General features: G+C 40.1%; 2 protein-coding genes across 3 annotated transcripts in view; both read left to right on the plus strand.

Annotated features, from left to right (window-relative positions):
* The window catches only part of LOC105924908 (adenylate cyclase type 9), a 74,466-nt gene extending 67,552 nt beyond the window's left edge, over window positions 1–6,914 (plus strand). Inside the window, exons 8-9 of the mRNA XM_012860685.3 lie at window positions 374–516; window positions 1,518–6,914. Coding sequence (XP_012716139.2) covers window positions 374–516; window positions 1,518–2,865 — 1,491 coding nt within the window. The 3' untranslated portion in view covers window positions 2,866–6,914. The remainder of the gene's footprint in view (window positions 1–373; window positions 517–1,517) is intronic.
* Window positions 6,915–9,003: 2,089 nt separating this feature from the next.
* The window catches only part of crebbpb (CREB binding protein b), a 55,974-nt gene continuing 45,750 nt past the window's right edge, over window positions 9,004–19,227 (plus strand). For both annotated transcript variants that reach the window (XM_036147992.1, XM_036147993.1), the window contains exon 1: window positions 9,004–9,897. In XM_036147992.1, the coding sequence (XP_036003885.1) occupies window positions 9,813–9,897 (85 nt within the window). In that variant the 5' untranslated portion in view covers window positions 9,004–9,812. The remainder of the gene's footprint in view (window positions 9,898–19,227) is intronic.

The following is a 19,227-nucleotide window of genomic DNA, read 5'->3' on the forward strand; positions in this document are numbered from 1 at the left end:
GCAAATTTAGTATTTCACTTTTATTTCTACAGCAGTTAGGCTTGGGCTAGAATGAGACTCTAATTTAAGATAACCTTCAGTTAAAAATACCGTTTTAAGGTATCGTGGCATGAGACAAATCTTCCTGGGAACAATGTATAACATGATCAATTGAACTTTCTTTATAGCGGCAATTGTAGTGAAAAATGTGGTAAGTGGCCTTCTGGAAGCAACAGGTGGGGGAAGGGCCGGCTCTTAAGTTTGAAACTGCCTTACTGTATAAATAAAAACTGTTTCACTTTAACTTTGATGCCATTTGAAGAACATGTTTGAAAATGTTTTAACAACTTGCAGTCCGTTTAATCCCAGTTCTCTTTTTCTCTTTGTTTCTTAGTTTACAATGTTCATCTGCTGTGCAATCATCATAGCTATGATCCAGTACTGTAACTTCTGCCATCTCAGCTACTGGATGCGCTCCACAATAGCCACCCTGGTGGGGCTGTCGATGCTTGCATTGCTCTGCTGCCCCCCCTGCAGGTAGGACACAGCAAAATCAATCTATGGCAAACGTTAACAGACGCTGTTGTTGAAATAGAATACAACACGATGCAACAAAAACGCACATTTACTGTCAATACGTAACACAAGGACAGTTTGATGTTTCCTTCAATTCCATTTATTTTGTGGTGACTTATGCCAGCACCTGCATTACAGATTGCAGATTACACTGTATTATGACTATTCACACAATTGTTGAGTGCCAGTAATGTATGTAAATATAATTTTATCATTGATATATACCAGGGATCACCGTCCTTATTGAAACTGAGAGCTACTTCACTTGTACTCTGTCATAAAGAGGCTATCGGTTCTGACCTTTGAGCTAAAGGAGTCAGCGCTCACATTAACTTTATGTTGGATAAAAAAATTTTTATGTTTTTTTTTTCTTCTTTTTTTTTTTTTAGATATGATCATTTATAAATCTATATAAATGCAAGTGTGATTATGAAGGAAGAGCAACGGAATAAAATAACATTTTAGATGAGGTTCACTGGAGGGTTGTGCTATTTTTAGAGGGAGCTCTAGGGCGCCACATGTGGTCCTTTGGGGCTACCTGGTGCCTTCGGGCACCATGTTGGTGACTCTTGATATATACTTGGATGTTGTGTGACATACTGTAATTTTTATTTTTTTTTAAAGAAGCAGAACTTATGCATTCTATTGATAGTTTTTGATGGGCTAGACTGATTAATGTCACTGTTTTGTCTCTTCCAGGGTTGTTCAGAGTAGCACTTTGACAAAATTAAAAACAGGATATGTAAAAGCCATTTCTATTTATTATACCATTAACAAAGGGCACTAGACGTGGGATTTCGCAGAAATCCTAAAAAGAACCACTAATTTGATACTTTTTTTAGGTAAAAGTAAAAATCTCCAATATTGCGGTACTACATTTCTTGCATGTTTGAATTTTATATGCTGCCTCACTGTTATTCTTCATTTTCTCTCTTAAATTCTTATCTTTGTCGTTTCTCTAGGTCATATGGCCAAAGCAACAACACAAACAACTCCGTTTTCTTGGCCGACAACTCAACAGGTTCCGATCAACAGCCCGACTCCGACCCACTCAAACGTCTTATTCCCGAAGCCTGCCTGGCCTTCTTCCTGCTCCTTCTCCTCGTTTGGTTCCTCAACCGTGAATTCGAGGTCAGCTACCGTTTGCATTACCACGGCAACGTAGAAGCTGATCAGCACCGCATCAAGATTCAGAACATGAGGGACCAGGCCGACTGGCTGCTTCGCAACATAATCCCAATCCACGTGGCGGAGCAGCTCAAGGTCACCCAGAGTTATTCCAAGAACCACGACAACGTTGGGGTGATATTTGCCAGCATCGTGAACTTCAGCGAGTTTTACGAAGAAAGCTACGAGGGAGGCAAGGAGTGCTATCGCGTTCTCAACGAGCTGATCGGTGACTTTGACGAGCTGTTGCGCAAGCCGGCCTTTGCAAACATTGAAAAGATCAAGACAATTGGCGCGACGTACATGGCCGCGGCCGGACTCAACACTCAGCAGTGCGCGGACGCGGCCCATCCTCACGCGCACCTTCGTGCCCTTTTCGAATTTGCCCTGGAGATGATGCGAGTGGTGGACGACTTCAACAAGAACATGCTCGGCTTCGGCTTCAAGCTCCGCATTGGCTTTAATCACGGGCCGCTGACAGCGGGCGTGATTGGCACCACCAAGCTTCTCTACGACATCTGGGGCGACACCGTCAACATCGCCAGCCGAATGGACACGACGGGCGTGGAGTGCCGCGTTCAGGTCAGCGAGGAGAGCTACTGCGTGCTCAGCGGCATGGATTACGAGTTCGATTACCGAGGGACGGTCAACGTTAAAGGCAAAGGCCAGATGAAGACGTTTCTTTACCCCAAGAGCAGCGACAGCGGCCCCGTGCCTCAGTACCAGCTCTCTGTCTCCCCAGAGATCCGAGCGCAGGTGGATGGCAGCATCGGGCGGTCTCCCACTGACGAGCTCGCAAACATGGTGCCGACCACCAGCAAGAATGCCAGCAGTACCAAAACGATGGTCCCCAGTGCCAGCACTGGTTCCTCGAACAAAACAGGGCTCAGTCAAATGAAGGACTCGGACGTCCGCGAAAGATGTCCGTCCGCGGCCGCTTCCTGTGCCAAACGGTCCATGTCACACAGTGGCTTAACATCAATACCTGTGACCAGTCTTGAGGGACACTCGCCGAACAACAAACAGCTCACGGTCTCATCCTCAGTCCAACAACATGCACCACAGCACTCACCGAGAAGAGAGACAAAAGACCAACTAGAGAATAACTGTGACGTTAATGCTGGAGATTTAACCAGGCTTTAAGCAACAGCACTTTTATTACCAACCCTGTTCCCTTTAAGCTCTCATTACTGCTAGCCGGCACGTGTAGATGCTATACATTTGTCTAACTTCAGGTAGAGGAGGAGGATTTGGTCATACAAACAAGCCAGGTTTTTTATCAGCCAAGGACAAGGTAGTTTGTAGTTTAAATGTGATTGGCTGATATCATCCAGGCTGCTTGGTGGACCGCGCAGAGTGTCGGGCTGAAATTAAGAGAACATGGAAAATTGCCTCCTAACAACCCCATTAACTTACTTGATTATCTTTGCACCTTTAATCTTGATTGTTTCTGTCAAATGTCTTTTAAGTGCCTTTAGAATAGAATACAATTTAAACAAGGCCTTTTTAACTCAATAACAACTAAAAAAGGGAAAACTTTACAAGCGAAAACTTTTGGGAATAAAGCTCACTTTTGCTATTGGTTTACTTTAATGAACTATATTTTGCAAGGACATGTTTTTTTTGTTGCCTTTCTATCTAAGAGGAAATCAGTAATGCGAGAAGTCCATGTAAAGGGATAATTTAGATTTCTTTGAAGTGAGGTTCTGTGAAGTTGTCGGAAGAAGCAGTGAGTGCTAACAGGTAGTCAGATGGACTCGACGTTTTTCCAATTGATCATGTTTGATACAGTAGACATTACACGTCTACGTTTTTACAAGATGCTGTTAAATTTGTTGCTGTTTTTTTTTTCAGCCAAACGACATCCAACTTAATGAGCAACAGGCTACTAGGAAATCAGTCAGTCGGGATAATTTCCAAACGACTGTGCAACCTGGAAGGGAATAGGAGCACACCCTCTTCCATGTTGCTGGGCAAAATCTAAAGCAATCGTCGTTGATGCGGTTGATGGATGCACACAGCAGCCAATGTAACGCAACCAACATGTCTTCAGTGTGGCAACACAGATTTTGTTCAAGCTTAGAAAACACCAACACAATTGAGGGCAGCTTCTTCTGAAAATGCAGATGTTCAACATCTCCTGTTATAGCATTGTACCCCAGTGATATACGCATTTTCAGTTGCGGTTTGAAATGTGTTAAATTAGCCAACATGGGTCTCCATTTGACTAGTTTTAATGAGACACAAAAAAGAACAAACGTTCACTCAAATCTCGCAGGACTTGAAGCTGACTGACTTCACGGATCGAAGGTGACGAGGCAGACTGATGCAGCCCGCGTTAACCAACGTAACTTTAGTGTCGTAACTTGGACATCGTTTAGCATAGAAAACAGAAACAGAGTTAACAGTAGCCTGCTGCGAAGGGTTCGATATCGTCACTTGACGAGCTGTTATGGGCCCGGAAGAGCGCAGGAATGTATCATCTTCAGTGCCGTTGCATTCAGTCTGAATGTTTATCCCTCACTTGGTCGGACTTGGAACCGACTGAGTCAAAGCTGACGAGGCAAATGAATACAGTTGCCAGCCACTGACGCTAGTGTAAATTTAGCAGGGTCACACTGCAGTGGGTCGGCGTAGCAAATGAAAACAAACATAACAACGCAATCTTAGCATTAGCAGATAGTAAGTAGCTGAAACTGTAGATGGTCGATATCCACTAATCTAACATTATAATCCGTGGATGGAAACATTTTCAGCTCAAGTTGCTAACATCAGCCTAAACGTTTGCCCTGTGCTATTAGCTGTTAGCGCCTCACCGCTTTGAGGGACTTACTCACTTTTCTACAAACTTATTTTCATACGACATCAATAAGGGAACCGTCCTTCAAAATGTTAAATATCCCTTTAAGTGACTGAAATAAAGATGTTATTTCAAGATGGCAGAATCTACACGGCTGTGCCTCAGTTCATGTAAAAACAAGATAGCTCCTCGTGAAGGCCACGGTCAGGACTATCTGGCGCGAGACGCGGGGAGACGATGCCCGAGCTGTACGAGCATATCCGCACGCATTCAGCGCTGCGTTTCCTTTATTGTACAACACGTACAGGCAATGGTTAAGCTACCCTTGAGTTACCCAGATGACTGAAATTTAAACTCATTTTCTGTTGTGGCAGCTTCTTCTCCGACTACAAGTTCATATTTCCAAAACACTAGGAGATGGTTTCCTCGGCTATGCTTAATCTGCATGCGTGCAGCATCGTAGGCTTCTAGTAGTTGTGCCCCCGGCCCAACACGTCTGTGGGGAGGTCAAGATGTGTTTGGTGCTTTACAAGACGCCGATATACCTGTCAATGGTATTAAGCTATGATTTTTAGATGGACTAAAGACAAAAAAAAATGACTGCCTAAAGGGGTTGCATTGCATTACACTGTGTTAAAGTAGTCTTAGTTGTCTCAAGACGAGGATAATCAATGTGGAATGTCACAAACGTGTTTGTGTTGTTACATGAAACTTAAGCTGTTCATCTAAGGCGCCCAACTGTCCAGGATCTCAAAGACATTGCTGGATAAACACAGCTTGACGCTTTTTTTTTAACCGCTTCGAACCTTTAGTGGCATGAAAATTAATGTGCTCGCACTGTAAATGCAAAAAGAGTGTCTCAGATGTGTTTCATGTTCCTAGGTGTTTTTTAAAAGCTTCCCCCCCCCCCCTCCCAATGCTGTAACGTCAAATCCTACACGGTGCATTTTCTGTCATTGCTCATGCTAAATACGGATTGCGTGCTCAAGAGCAAAATCGGTACAATTTCACTTGTCTTAATTTTGGATGTGTTGGGGAAAAAATGATGGGTAACAAAAATCTCCTGTATTTAAAACTGCCATTTCATATTCTGAACTTGTAATTTAGTTTAATAAATGTGAACTAGTTTGCATATTAGCTAAAAAAAACTGCTTTTGTTAACCATTTCAGGTGATATTGGTTACATTTCTCTTCACAGCTTAAGTCATATCTCTGATGTTTGAACTTTGCTTTCAGATTTTCACTTTAAGCTTTTTGAGTTATTACATGTGTACAAATAAAGCATAAAATGAGAACCCTTTAGCTCAAATCACATTTTTGTTTTGATAGTTTTTGAAAATGCGTAGTGCCTTTTGATGCATGTATAAATGTGATGATACGCAGTTAGATTTAAATTTTTTTTTTTCCTTTTCCATTTTAGCTTTGGTATTGCATCCCATTTGGAGCTGGTTTAGTCTACATGTGAAAACAGATGAATGAAAGGGAAACTAGTGTTTCTTTGCTCATGAGCACACAACCCTTGCAGCTCAATGTGTTTGTAACACTACAAAACAGGGGGGGAAAAATCATTACTAAAGATTTAAGTGCTGGTAGAAGTAAATGTTTGGTGGAAAAAGCATAAACTTGACATTTTTCTATTTTTATTTTTTTGGGTGAGGGGTGTGTGTGATTTTGATAAGCCTTTTTTTTTTTTTAACTCTGGGCCATTTTTTGTGGACATAAATATACAATTACATATACATGTCCCCCCACCCCCAGATTCTGATTTCTACCTGCTTTGTGTTCTTGCCTGGACATGAGCAAACAGTGTATTGACTTAGCTGGATTCATTTAGATGTTGGTGACATTCTGAACCAGCAGCATAGCGCACTGGGAAAATGTTGATGCCAAAGAGAGTCATAGCCATCTCCCGTAACCTCCTTGTGCGCGGTCTCTATTTTCTGGTTCTTTTCCCTCGCACATACTGTTAAAATGCAATTGCACAATTCTCTCATCTTTTTAATGTACATTATGCCTTTCTACTGTAAAGCATTTTTCTATTATTTATATAAGAGCATGTAATTGGGTATTAAATAGTTTAGAACTGGAGAACTTAAACAATGTTGAAATAATACTTGTTTTGTTTGCTTGCATGTGTAAATTTGTATGAGTGTTTATAAAAAGTTGAGGTTCTATATTGGTGGGGAGGTGGTTGGAAATTTGGTAAGTTTTTCTCATAATAGTAATCGAACAAGCTCCGCTAATATTGTTGAAAGGTAAAAGTGGAGTAGCTTGCTATGACTCCCACAAGATAAATTGTGTTTTTGTTTTTGTTTTGATTGTTTTGTATATGGCACGCTAATAGGTGAAGTGAAATTTAACTTTGAATAAAAGTCACTTGCTGAAAATTAAAGAGAATTATTGAATGGACAGCCTAAACACCCACTTGTTGTAGGGAGGACTAGATAGTAGGTCAGTCCTTCAAATTTTGCTTTATCCTCTTTTTTTTACCCTTTCTTTGGGTCTGGAACCCTTTAATTTAACTCTATTATTAGAGCTTAATGCACATAGTACTTAAAGATAGATGGATGATGTTTTCTAAAATATGTGTAATTAAACAAGTCACTAATAAAACAAAACTTGCTTTTCAGATCATAAACTTGTAGAGTAAGGTAACTTTTACTTTTTTTGTTATACTGCAACTACTACTGGATGTGACAGACCAGATATCTGCAAGCTTTACAAAGCAGCCATTTTTGACCTCGGTGGTTTAGAGCAGCAAATGTTACATACCATTTTGCAAAAAAAAAAAAAAAAAAAAAGACAATTTATATATTTTTTATAAATATATCAACTACAAGAGATTTTTAGCAGTAATTGTAGTCTTAAAGAACCACCATTTCATTTATATTTTCAGGTTTTAAAATAAAGAAAAACCTTAGCAGAAGGAGGGTGGATACATATACTTTAATGGGATGTTATTTGGGGAATATCATGCTTTCCAAATCACAAAAAAAGATCCAAAGAAAACATTACTGGTACTTTTTGTCATTCTGTAGACTACCAATGCAATTGTTCCATGAAAAAACTGCTAAAACCTGCTTCTGTTGTTACAGCCATATAAAAAAAAAAACATTGGTTATGTATCATTTTTGGCCAAGGCTATAAAGTCCAAAGGGCCCGTGGACTTTAGCCAATTCTTCTTTGCATGCCAACTCAAGCCCAGTCAGGTAGGGTGGATAATGTCAATGAAAAAGCACATTTTCAAGCCTAGCCACAGATTTTAACAGGATTTCCGTCTCGACTTTGACTACTCTGTGGAAAGGTGATCCTCAGCCCCGGTTTCATTTCTTTTGCGGGCTCTCGCAGGTTTTCAGAATTGTCCTGCATTTAGTTTAACCTAACTCCCAATCAATTTGAAGTAGCCTTTATGTTCCTGCTGAATAAAATCACCACCACAGTCTGATGAGGCCATTAACATGATGGTTGGTGTGCTCAGGGTGGACTTGATGAAAAATTTAAAATGCTTCATTTGACCAAAGCACCATTTTCCACATGTTTGCTATGTCTGCTGCATGGCTTGTCAAACATTGTGCATAAGAACTGATTTCTTTATTTCAACCAAAGTTATTTTTTTTTTCCTGTTATGTAAAGGTCTGATTTGGGGAAACTTCTTTAATAGTTCTCCAATCACCAGATTCTCCCACCTGAGCTGTGGAGATCTTGCAACTCCTCCAGAGTCACAATAGTCCTCCGGACTGCTCTGATTGTTGCTCTTCTTGCGTGGTGTATTAGTTCAAAGTCTCTTCATTTATTTTTATTTTTGGATGATGGCTTGAGCAGTGCTAATTGAGGTGGAAAACTATTATTCTATACCCTAACCCTGCTTAAAACATCTCCACAACCCTCCTGACGTATCTAGTGTGTTCACAAACCTCAAGCTTTCATAGAAGAGCTGTATTTTAAGACTAAATTATGCATGTGAGTTCTACCAGTTATGTCACTTAAGGAAATTAGTTGTACTAGATTTTATGTAGGGGTGTCAGAGTAAATGGGACCAGAATGTGCATCCATGTCTGGATTATTTGTGAGAAATAATAAAAAAAAAAAAACATAAAACAATGGCTCCTTTTATTTCTATCTGAAAGGAGCAAGTGTGTAACAGAAACCAAATAAAATATCTTGAGGTCTGTGGTTGTAAAGTAACAAGGAATGTGACGTTAAATGATTTATTGAAACTTAAATTTGTTTTAAAAAAATGCATCGCCTTTCTTTTTATTTGCCGGTTTTAGCTGAAATATTATGTATCTTTAAAGTCTAAAGCAGATTGAACACCGTTTTAAGTTATTTCATTCCTAAAGGTAACTTCTCTCTTACGTTCACATGACGCACGGTGGGACACAGGTCTACGTCAGGGCGTTGGAGCACTCCCCCCCTCCTCCTACCAAAAAAAAAAAAAAAAAAAAAAAAGTTTTTTTTTTTTTTTGTATCGGAGGAATCAACAGCCGCCATCTTGACGCGGCTCGGAGTCGGGATTTCGGGGGGAGCACAAATTTTTAAACCGACCGGAGCCACCCAGACCCGGCTGAAACGGGATTTTTCCGGCCGAAAATCGAAGGGTTGTTTCTTCCGAAGAGAATGAGCCCAAACATGTGAGGCTTGCGGGGTTTTTTAATCGTCTCGACAGGCCACTGTATATTTGATTTCCCTTTCAGAGAGCGCCGCTGGTTGTCGCCGTATCTCCGTCCGCGGAACACTGTATTTACCGGGGAGACAGCGGCGAGAAAAAATATCCGCCTCATAGAAAATATTTTCTGAATTTTCCTCTTTTTATTTAAGCCAAAATTGGATTTTATCGCTGCTTCTTTGGACGGCTAAAAAATGAATCTCCGCGTAGGTGAAACCGGCCGTCCGCGAGCGAAGGGATTCGCCTGGACGCCGAGTAATATTTCGTAATAGTTTTTTAATTTATTTTTCTCGGACCGAAACAATTTTTGGACGCATTAATTTGGGGATAATTATGTGGGTGTTGGGTGTTGGATTATCATGGGGTGATCTTCGGTGGCGAAGCGTGGCGCTGTTGCCCTTCTTTTAAAGAGCCGACTTCTCCGGGCAACATTTCACCACTCCGCCAGTCGGGAGCAAATAAACTACCAACGTCGCTTCTTCTCACGCAACATTGAAACAAAAAAAAAAAAAAAAAAAAAGTTACGCGTTATTAACAACCCTGAGACTCGCTTTTTTTCTTTTTTCTTTTTTTTGTGGCTATTTTTTTTTTCGGCTTCACCATCCAAATTTTTCACCGAGCAGGATGGCTGACAATCTGCTGGATGCGGGACCCCCCACTGCAAAGCGACCCAAGATTAATTCACCCCTATCGGGATCAGACGGCCCAGGTAAGGACACAACGCCGCTTTTAACTCTCCCGTGGCTCAATAACGTGAAGAATAACTGCACCACAGAGAAAAAGGGGAAAGAGTAAAAGAACACCAAGCTGCCATCTGAGCCGTGGGATGCGCAAATATTAGAGGAACTGTACACGAAGTTCCGGTTGGATTCCTTCAATGAATGAACTCATATAATATTTACTGTTTAGAAACAGTTTTAAACACCCGATGATCTAACCGGAAACTCCAACTTTTTTTTTATGCAGTGCTGCAAAAAATAAAGCTATTATAACTCCATCGTTGCATCTTTTTTGAAACGAAGCTTGCTGTTTGGGTTATTTGTTTCGCTTCTAATCTCTTGATGTGTTAAAATTGTGTCCATTTGATCTCTTCAGCTTAACAAAAACCCTGTGTTATTTTATCAGTTTTGATTGCTTTTTTTTTATTTTAATTTTTTTATTTAAACCCGTGTTCTAAAAAAGTAATAAGCATCTGTCCTCCATCAATCAAACAAGTACTTTAATATAAAGCTATGAGGGAAGGAGAAATGGGAAACACAAGTAGAGTAGATAAGACTTCCTTGTTTCTCTCTTTTCTTTTTTCTTTTTGTTTTTTTTTCTTTTTGTTTTTGGAAGAGGAAACATACAGAACTGTGTAAAACTGCCTTCCATTTTAAGGCTGCACATTACTGATTAGCCCTAGGGTCTGCGTCTTCACTTGTCCAACTTGTAGAGCAGCTTTTCTCTTTTATGGGGAGGAGGGAAGAAAAAAAAATGGCATCATCTTCAAGCGTTGGTACTTTACAAACAATGCCTTATGGATGTCATCTCTTTGCATTGTGCGTTTTGAGATTCAGCCGAGACTGTATAAACTCAAAAGTTGCCGTTTTCCAGGTTTAATCTGTCGATTTCATCTTTATGATATAGAAGTAATTTGTCATTTTAAGGTGGATCTTTTGCAGGCATTGGCCTCTAGCAGATTCTCACAGTATGATAACAATGAATGAAATAACTACCATGTCACAGTAGGTACACATGAAATCGAGAACAAATCGAATAACACGATCTAATTTAACAGCGTAGTATCACTTCTTGGTGCGTTGTAACGCTGGGATTATAACAAGCTTTCCAACGCTAGTTGAAATATGTCACTTCTGTCCTGACTTTGAAGCACTGGAAGGGTGTGAATTTTACATTTTTGCCGTTTTGAAATCATAGCTCTTTAAAGACTTGGTATACCTTGATAGTTTTTTTTCACTGGTAAATATTTTTTGCCCAGTTTTTTACCAAACGTACTCTCTAAAAGTCTAGTGAAGCCTCTGGGCATGTAACAGGTGTATTACATGAGTTTGTTTAACTTTATTTAAACTTACTGCTTCGTTTCATTTAAGCTGAACCTACTATTAAATCTGGACTTTATACAAAGTACAGATTAATCATTCAATCTGCCAAATATCAGATTTTTTTTTTCTGGTCATTGATCAGCTGGTCAGACACTCACCAATTAGATATGTGTTTTTGTCTTTTCATTTTTGAGTACAAAAAAAAAAACCTACACTGCCAAAATCAGAATCTGCAAGCCTTCGACTTGTAGCTAAGTATCCCGAATTATAGAATTTTTATTTTTGGCAAAATTCTATTTAAATAAGGCACAATTTTAGAAACCTACAATATTGTGTCCCACCACGTGTATGAAGCTGTTGCAGAACCGAAGTGCTCCCCTTCTTATCTACATTTGCATGGACAAAATTAATCGAAATAAAGGGCCGGAGAGAATTAAAAAAAGCGTCATGTAAACAAGCCAATCGGAATATGATGATCAGATTAAGCTCAATCGGAATGAAAATGTGATCCGAACGAGAGGAGTGGTCTATGCCGATTGATAATCCGATCAGCGTGCATAGAAACATTTGTCAGGCTCAAGTTATGCCGAATGTGGCAAACTAACCTGAGTGCGCATGTGCGGCCGACGTAAACGTGACGTATTTCCGCGTTGGTGAGTGGCGAAATTGTTAAACTCAAAATTGTTTCTTAATCAGTAACATTTCAACCGTATTTAGAACACCGTGCAAGTCCAAGCCTGGGCACTCGGAAGACAAACAAACTAATATAATACTGGTTTGTTTACTAGTTTTGTAGTTTAGCAAAGACGGAAGTACTTCTATGTTGTTGTTTTTTTTGTTTTTTTTTTGGGGAATTTGATAATTGCGCAAGTTAGAGTGGTTCTATTCTGAATAAAGCCAGGTGCATATAAACACACATTATGATTAGATTATTTGTGTGCCCATATAAACGGTACAATCCGATTTATTTAATCTGAATACATTTTAATCCGATCGTGAAATTTTGTGCATGTAAACACAGCTACTGAGAGACTGCTGCATCTTAGGTGCACCAAGGAGCTTTATTGCAAATCCTTCCTCCCTGCAGCTGTAAGACTTTATAAACTTGAATGCTCCAAACAAACTCATGTTTAAATCCTTGTGGTAATTTGAAGCAGTTTTTTCTTTTCTTTTCTGTAACTAGCCACTTTGCTGTTGATAGACCAGAATTTTCTGCACAAAAGAACAATGATGGATAGTTCTGTTATATTGCAATGCTACATCTCACTAACCGATGTAGGCTGTAGCAGAATGCATTGCTCAGAGTCTAAAGTGGCATGTTAGCCAGTAGTCGCGCTTCCATTAACGTTTTTTATTGCACATTTTTAAGTAATGCATTAGAAAAGGTTGATGGAAAAAGTTAATTCGAATTAACTCACTAAATTTCGTAAAAAAGTTTTTGTGCTTGCTTGAAATGTGCTAAAGAGGAGATGGAAACACATTTGTCGAATCAGTAGCGAACGTTTACCTCACGTGACCGATCAGCTTTTTCTGCTGCCGGCGCCTTCTCGAATATTCCCATAACGCAAGCATTTCAGTCTCAGTTGTGGAAAAAATAATAAGCACTTCTATTAAAGCCTCGCCCCATTACTGATCTGTGGTCTCTGCCAGTTAGCAACATCTACTTCCTGTTTATTACAGCCAACATCAACGTATGACGACACCGCACTGCGCGTCTCCTGGTTAATTTGCTACTAACCAGTGAGTGGAAACACGTCTGATGCACGTTTTCTTTTTTGCGACATTTTAAAAGTTCGCACGAGAATTTGATGGAGACTCTGCTAATCATCATAATGGGCCAGGAAGTCTTTGATCGCTGAAAACGCGTTCCCTCTTAATTCTCCCATTTGCAAGGACCCAGCGTTACACATGAGTGTATTTGACCGTTTACAGCAATTAAAGTAATTGCGTCACCTTTTATTAAAATAATCTGCTAATCTGTGGAACACGTCAACCTGATCCTCATCGGGGAGAGGAAGGTGATGGTAGAAAACCCAGATAAAATGTTGTGCAGACTTTTATTTTTTTATTTAAAAGGTCCATATGAATAACACTGAGGCGTGGAATGCCTATGATGAATCGACCGTCAATCTCTGATTAAAGTTTGATATGGAGTGAAATTGAACGTCTGAGAGGAATCATGACGCAGTTTGGCTGCAGTTCACCACTTTGCCATCCGTGTAGCTAATTTTCCCCGTCTCCAAAATGAGGCGTACGCATGGGTCAGTTATAGATCCCAACTTTCTTATATTTATTACTTCAACCAAACAATTTTGCCAGCATTTCAGTTCAGCTACAGATAGGTTCTAAAAATCGTTTAGATTTTGGCAAGAAACCTTCAATAAGCTCCGTTTCTGTATCGGTTTCATATTTATTATGTTGTCGAGTGGCGCAAAACCATTGAGTAGATGTCGTGTCTTTTTGATCCACAGTTTTTGCCTTTAGAATCAAAAGGGTATTTCCCTGCAAATGAACTCATTCTATCTTTTTTGTTGACTAAATTATGCAGCTGTTTCTGTGGGTGTCGGTCTGTTTGTTCCTTTGTTTTATACCCTTGCAGTGTTTGTTGTTTTAATGGCGGACTCTTTTCCAGGTTTTAAACTGCGTTGTCAACCGCAGGATGTTTCATGCTAACCGCGTGCCAGTTCGGATCCCGCTAGGGGAACGTTTTGCAGCTCCTCGTTCTTCCATCATTTCTTGTGGTAGACTTTTCAAAACAAGACCGCACAACGCCCGTGAGTTCAGCCTTCAAAAGGGTCGGAAGTGTGCAAAATAATGGTGAACCAGATTATCCCAAAAACAGAGGGAAGATAATGGTTTTTGAATGGTTACATTTTCTTTGCAATTGGTTGGAGCCAATCTCAAAATCTATTCATGAATTAGGTTAATTACACACCTCTGCTTTAAATACCGTTGAACCCTGATTGCTAAATCTTTGGTATGAAAGTATGTGATTGCGTTCTATTTTAAAATTAACTCACCCTTTAAAGAAGGTGAATTATGGACATGGATATGAAAGTCAAAGGTGGGTGAAGTTTTATTGTAAAAGGCATAATCTGGGGTCCTGTCCTCCTGCAATCTAGGCTTTGCCGCTAATAAGGTTGCCTTGCTGTTGAAGTATCTAAAATCTTTGACTTTCTTTTCTGATTCTTAACTTGTGTACTGTGTTGTTGGTCGTTTTGAGCAGGCACGTCAATAATGATGAGATCTAACTTATTTTATAAGTTTGCTGCCCCAAACTGGCATCAGAGCCACAACCAGTGAAAATGGGGCGTAATACAAAATCTAGATACTCTTGTGCAATTAAATGCATTTGTGTTTTTTAATATTCCATAAAATAACCCTTGGTCTGTCAGGATATTGTCCTGTGATTATCAGTCCAGTTTGGTTTTGATGTTTAGACAATAGGTGAAAGAGAGATTCAATCTGGCATTCTCAAACAGCAAACTCTGATCACATATGGAATGAGAGACAACTTCTCTTTAAATATAAGAATTTAAGAGAAATAAGTAAAAAGAAGTCCCAAGATATTTCAATCAACAAACATAGTTCCAGGGGGTATCATCTTATCTATTGGTTGTCTCACTTGCCATTCATTGTGACGCGCTAACCTAACGCCTATAAGCGTACACGTTCCTTGTTAGTTTCCGATTGCTGGCTGTGCAATCCAGTTAGCTTCGGTAATCAGGTCCATTCATACCGTACGTGTGGCCTACACGTCCGTATTTCTGTCCGTACGTTCTATCCGTTGACTCCTTCATACCTCCGTCCGTCTTTTATGTTGAGGTGCGCAATAATATTTTCCTCTAGGTGGCAGTGCTGGGCGCCTCCCCGATTTCTTAAAAAAATATTTAGAACTTTTTGTTTGTCCCTGTGCCCCGGACACGACACATCATATGTGTGTGGGTAGTTGCGGACAAGCTCCACAGGTCGTTCCTCAAATCCCGCCATTGTTTAAAGCCAAGAATTATAACATTCTGCGTGATTTTGTTGACATTTTGTACTACAAATTCAAGAGCCCCCCAACCTTTTCCGGTAGTATTGCTCCGTTTTGTCCGTAATCGTAAGCTCCCAATTTCCGTGTCAAAATACGGATGAAATTGACGGTTATAACGTATGAAACACTCCACACGTATCCATATCCGTCTTTTACGTGAGGTATGAATGGGCCTTTAGGCGTTCAGTGTAGCTCCGCTGCTCTCGTCGTATAGTTTGAAAATGGCCGACAGTCGCAAGAAGCAAACTCAAGGTTCTCGCCAGCACATGTCAGCGTAATGGACCGTTACGCTGAAAGTTGTCAAATTACGCTGAAATTAGACCGTTACACTTAATGAGCGCAACGGTCAGTACCACATGCTACAGTATGACACAGCTGTTTGAGAGCAACGTAGAAAAGTCAGTAAAGCTTTTGAACGTGGATCAGCGCATCCAGAGAAGCAGCGAAATGACACGCCAGCACCCCTCCGCCTTCACCAGCCACCTACCGTTACCTTGAAAAAAATCCTGGTGAGGATTACAAGTTTATGGAAAGAAGATTGTATTTGGGAGATTTTTTTCATGTGATCCCCCTGAGGAGCAGAAGAGCAGGTAGGATGGTCTCGCATCATGCGCACAGTTATTCATAAAGTGACATCTCTGGAAAAATTGTCCACTCTACCTTTAAAGCTATTAACCAAAATTAAGACTAGAGAAACTAAGGAAATACGCACACACAAAAAGGACAAATAAAAATGGTTGAAAGCCTTTATAATAAAACTATTTAATGATTTTAAAATTCAGATGTTTAATTTAGTGAACCAGAGTTAATCTTAAAGAATTTGAATGAGGTAAAATTATCCCCCAAAATTGTTGTAATTTAATACAATTAATGTTTGTGTTTTCCCATTCCACAATGCAACTTAGATAAGAGTATTTTCGGAACATAAATAATAATGTTAATAAACATCTAGTAGGCACTTATTAAGGTCTTATTACCTATTAACTAATGCTTATTACAAGGACCTTATAATATAAAGCGTTACCTAATATTTTAAAGAGTGATATGCCAAATTAAAACCAATGACCTTTAGGACATTTGATTCTCAATATTATGTAATTATCTGGAAATGATACATTTGAATTGGGAAATCATAAAACGCAAAGGGAAGCATTTACAAGACGCACCATCGACAAGAAGGAAGTTATATTGGAAGCCCATCCTGTCCGTGTAGCTAACAACAATGCAATTAGCTCAATGGCGTCATCTTATTTGTTTCTTCTAAGGCCTTCCTCTTCTTCTCATTAACTTGGAAGATGGTTTGCTCGTTGTGACTCTTAGCCATTTTCAAGAGCAGCAGAGCTACAACGAACAGCTGAAACCGAAGCTCACTGGGTACATAACGATAGAAGTGTGTATGCGCAGCAAGAGGAAACCAAGAAGGAACGAGCTCGCTCATTGGCGTGACGTGATTACGTCACAGTGATTGGCCTGTTGGACAACCAGTAGATAAGATGACCCCCCCCCCCCCCCCCCCCCCCCACACTGGAACTCAAAGCCGAAAAATCGTCCACTATACCTTTAATATCCCTACTTTTTAAAGTTATACAAATGCAAACCAAAACATACGTTATGTTATGTTTAAACAAACTATGTTTACCGTATTTTCCGTACTATAAGTCGCATTTTTTTTTCATAGTTTGGCCGGGGGTGCGACTTATACTCTGGAGCGATTTATGTGTGAAATTATTACACATTTTTACCGGTATATCATTACACCTGTTATTTTCACACCAAACCGCAAGAGGGCGCTCTAGGCCTCTGTTGAATCAGACGTAAGCGACGTAGAAGCAGAAGTGCCGCATCTTCTACCTCCGGAGTTAACGGAGTTATTTGAAAGTGACACCGAGGATGAAGATTTCACTGGATTTTAGTTATTTGGAGTGACATGGGCGCTTTGGGTAACTTCTTTGCATGTTATTTATGCTATAGTTATCTGAATAGCTTTTAATATGTTATGTTAACATACCAGGCACGTTCTCAGTTGTGTCATGTAGCGTAAGCTAACCGTACAATTATTCAGCCTGTAGTTGCCTCCGTTCTATTTTTATTTAAAATTGCCTTTCAAGATGACATGTCTGTTCTTGATGTTGTATATTATCAAATAAATTTCCCCCAAAAATGCGACTTATACTCCAGTGCGACTTATATATGTTTTTTCCTTCTTTATTATGCATTTTATGGCTGGTGCGACTTGTACTCCGGAGTGAATTATAGTCCGGAAAATACGATAACTTTGCTTGAAGAGAGCTTTTGACGTTGGCAGCTAATGGACATCAGGGAGCTTGTCTTAATGGGCTTTGTCGTATTTCAGTGCAATGAGTGGATTAGAAAACACAAACGTTAACGTCCCATCGGTGTTTAAAACCCTCGTGGAGATATAGTTTGTCGTAACCTTAAAACAAAACCCCAAAACACACTAGCACTAGGCTTAAAAGCGCTAGCAGGTAGGCCTGCTGCTGTTAGCTTTGGGTATTAGCTTCAAAACACATTAAAACACAATGAAGCTTAAACGGTACCCAAATAGTTTCATTCCAAGCTAACGTTCCCTGTTTCTCTGCCTCAGATAAGGCCTCTTCCGTGACGTGACGGAGTGAAATCCAGTTGTGTTGAGTTTTCAGTAGTTCTTGGCTGACTCATAGGGAGGAAGTTATTAAGTCAGGACTTCTGGCTTCTCGGCCTCAGCCGCTCGTTCAGGCGGCTTGCAACGCGATGGAGTAGCGGTTGCTTATGCCTGGCTCCAGCTTAGTTTCTGGTTCATCTCCTGCAAAACTCAGAGAAAGATCGCAGAAAGCTTGTTTCATTGTTAATTTCATAGAAAACAAGGCTGTTCTCAACTTGGGAAGTTTGAAGTCGCCTGGCCTTCGTCCAAAAGTGGAAGAAGTGGTAGCATGTAGGTGCAGACAGGTGAAGGGGCAAATTGACCCAACTAGTATATTTTATTTGAAACTTCTCTTTATCTTTTTATTACTTTTATAACAAAAACGCTTTAACAATTGTATTTTTATCTACCTTGATTTCTGAAGAGAAATACCAAGTGTCCACACCTTAGTGGATTCCCCGAAAAACCAAAGAAAAACCAGCCTGGAGACCCTCCTATGAGAGGAGAGGACTGAGACTGAAACAATGATGCTTCATCCGCAGGAAATGCTGATTTTTCACAGGCTCGACGTCTTGACATGAAAAATTCAAGCAGTTTATCTGGTCAAACGTAATAAATAAATAAATCGTGTGTGCGCTTTGTTATAAGTTCCCTTTCCATGTGGCGCAGCACATGCGGGAATACTTGCTGACTCAAACACAAGACTTTTGGCATCAAACGGTTACGAAGCAGAATAGCATGACACCAAAATGTGAATGTACAGCACTTTTGATGAAGTTAAACAAGCCTGCCCTCAGCGGTTTGAGAGGCAGGAATTCCCACCTTGTTCGCTTGTCCAATATTTGTAATTTCCTTTTGGTCAAAGCGGGCTAAAGCAGGAGAACTTTGCAGAGACAAATACCAGCGAAGCCACAGTAAACCTGGGACCCGTCGTCCCTGGATGTTCAGATCAGGGTTGTGTTTACCGATAGAAAAATGACTTTCTCCCTCTCTGAAGGAGGTTTTCATAAAGTTGTGAATGATCGTTACATGTGATAAGACTTTTTCTGTATTCTTCTTCATCAATTGGTGTTGTGCTGACTGACGTTCTCCAGATTTCTAGATGTTTTGTCAGCTAATGAATTAATACTTTGATTTAGTCTGCTTCATAGATCGGTTGTTTTTAAATAGGGAGCCTCTTCTTTGCGTTTTTAGACGTGTTAGTTCAGCCTCTGGGCAGGTCGCACATAATCCCTCGTTGCATGAAGGACTGCTGGTTTAATGTCGGGCCCTGCAGACGGCATACGTATGAAGGTCTACTGCAAAAAGACTATTCTCCAT

This window comes from Fundulus heteroclitus, chromosome 16 (assembly GCF_011125445.2).
Source record: "Fundulus heteroclitus isolate FHET01 chromosome 16, MU-UCD_Fhet_4.1, whole genome shotgun sequence".
NCBI classification, from domain to species: Eukaryota; Metazoa; Chordata; class Actinopteri; order Cyprinodontiformes; family Fundulidae; genus Fundulus; species Fundulus heteroclitus.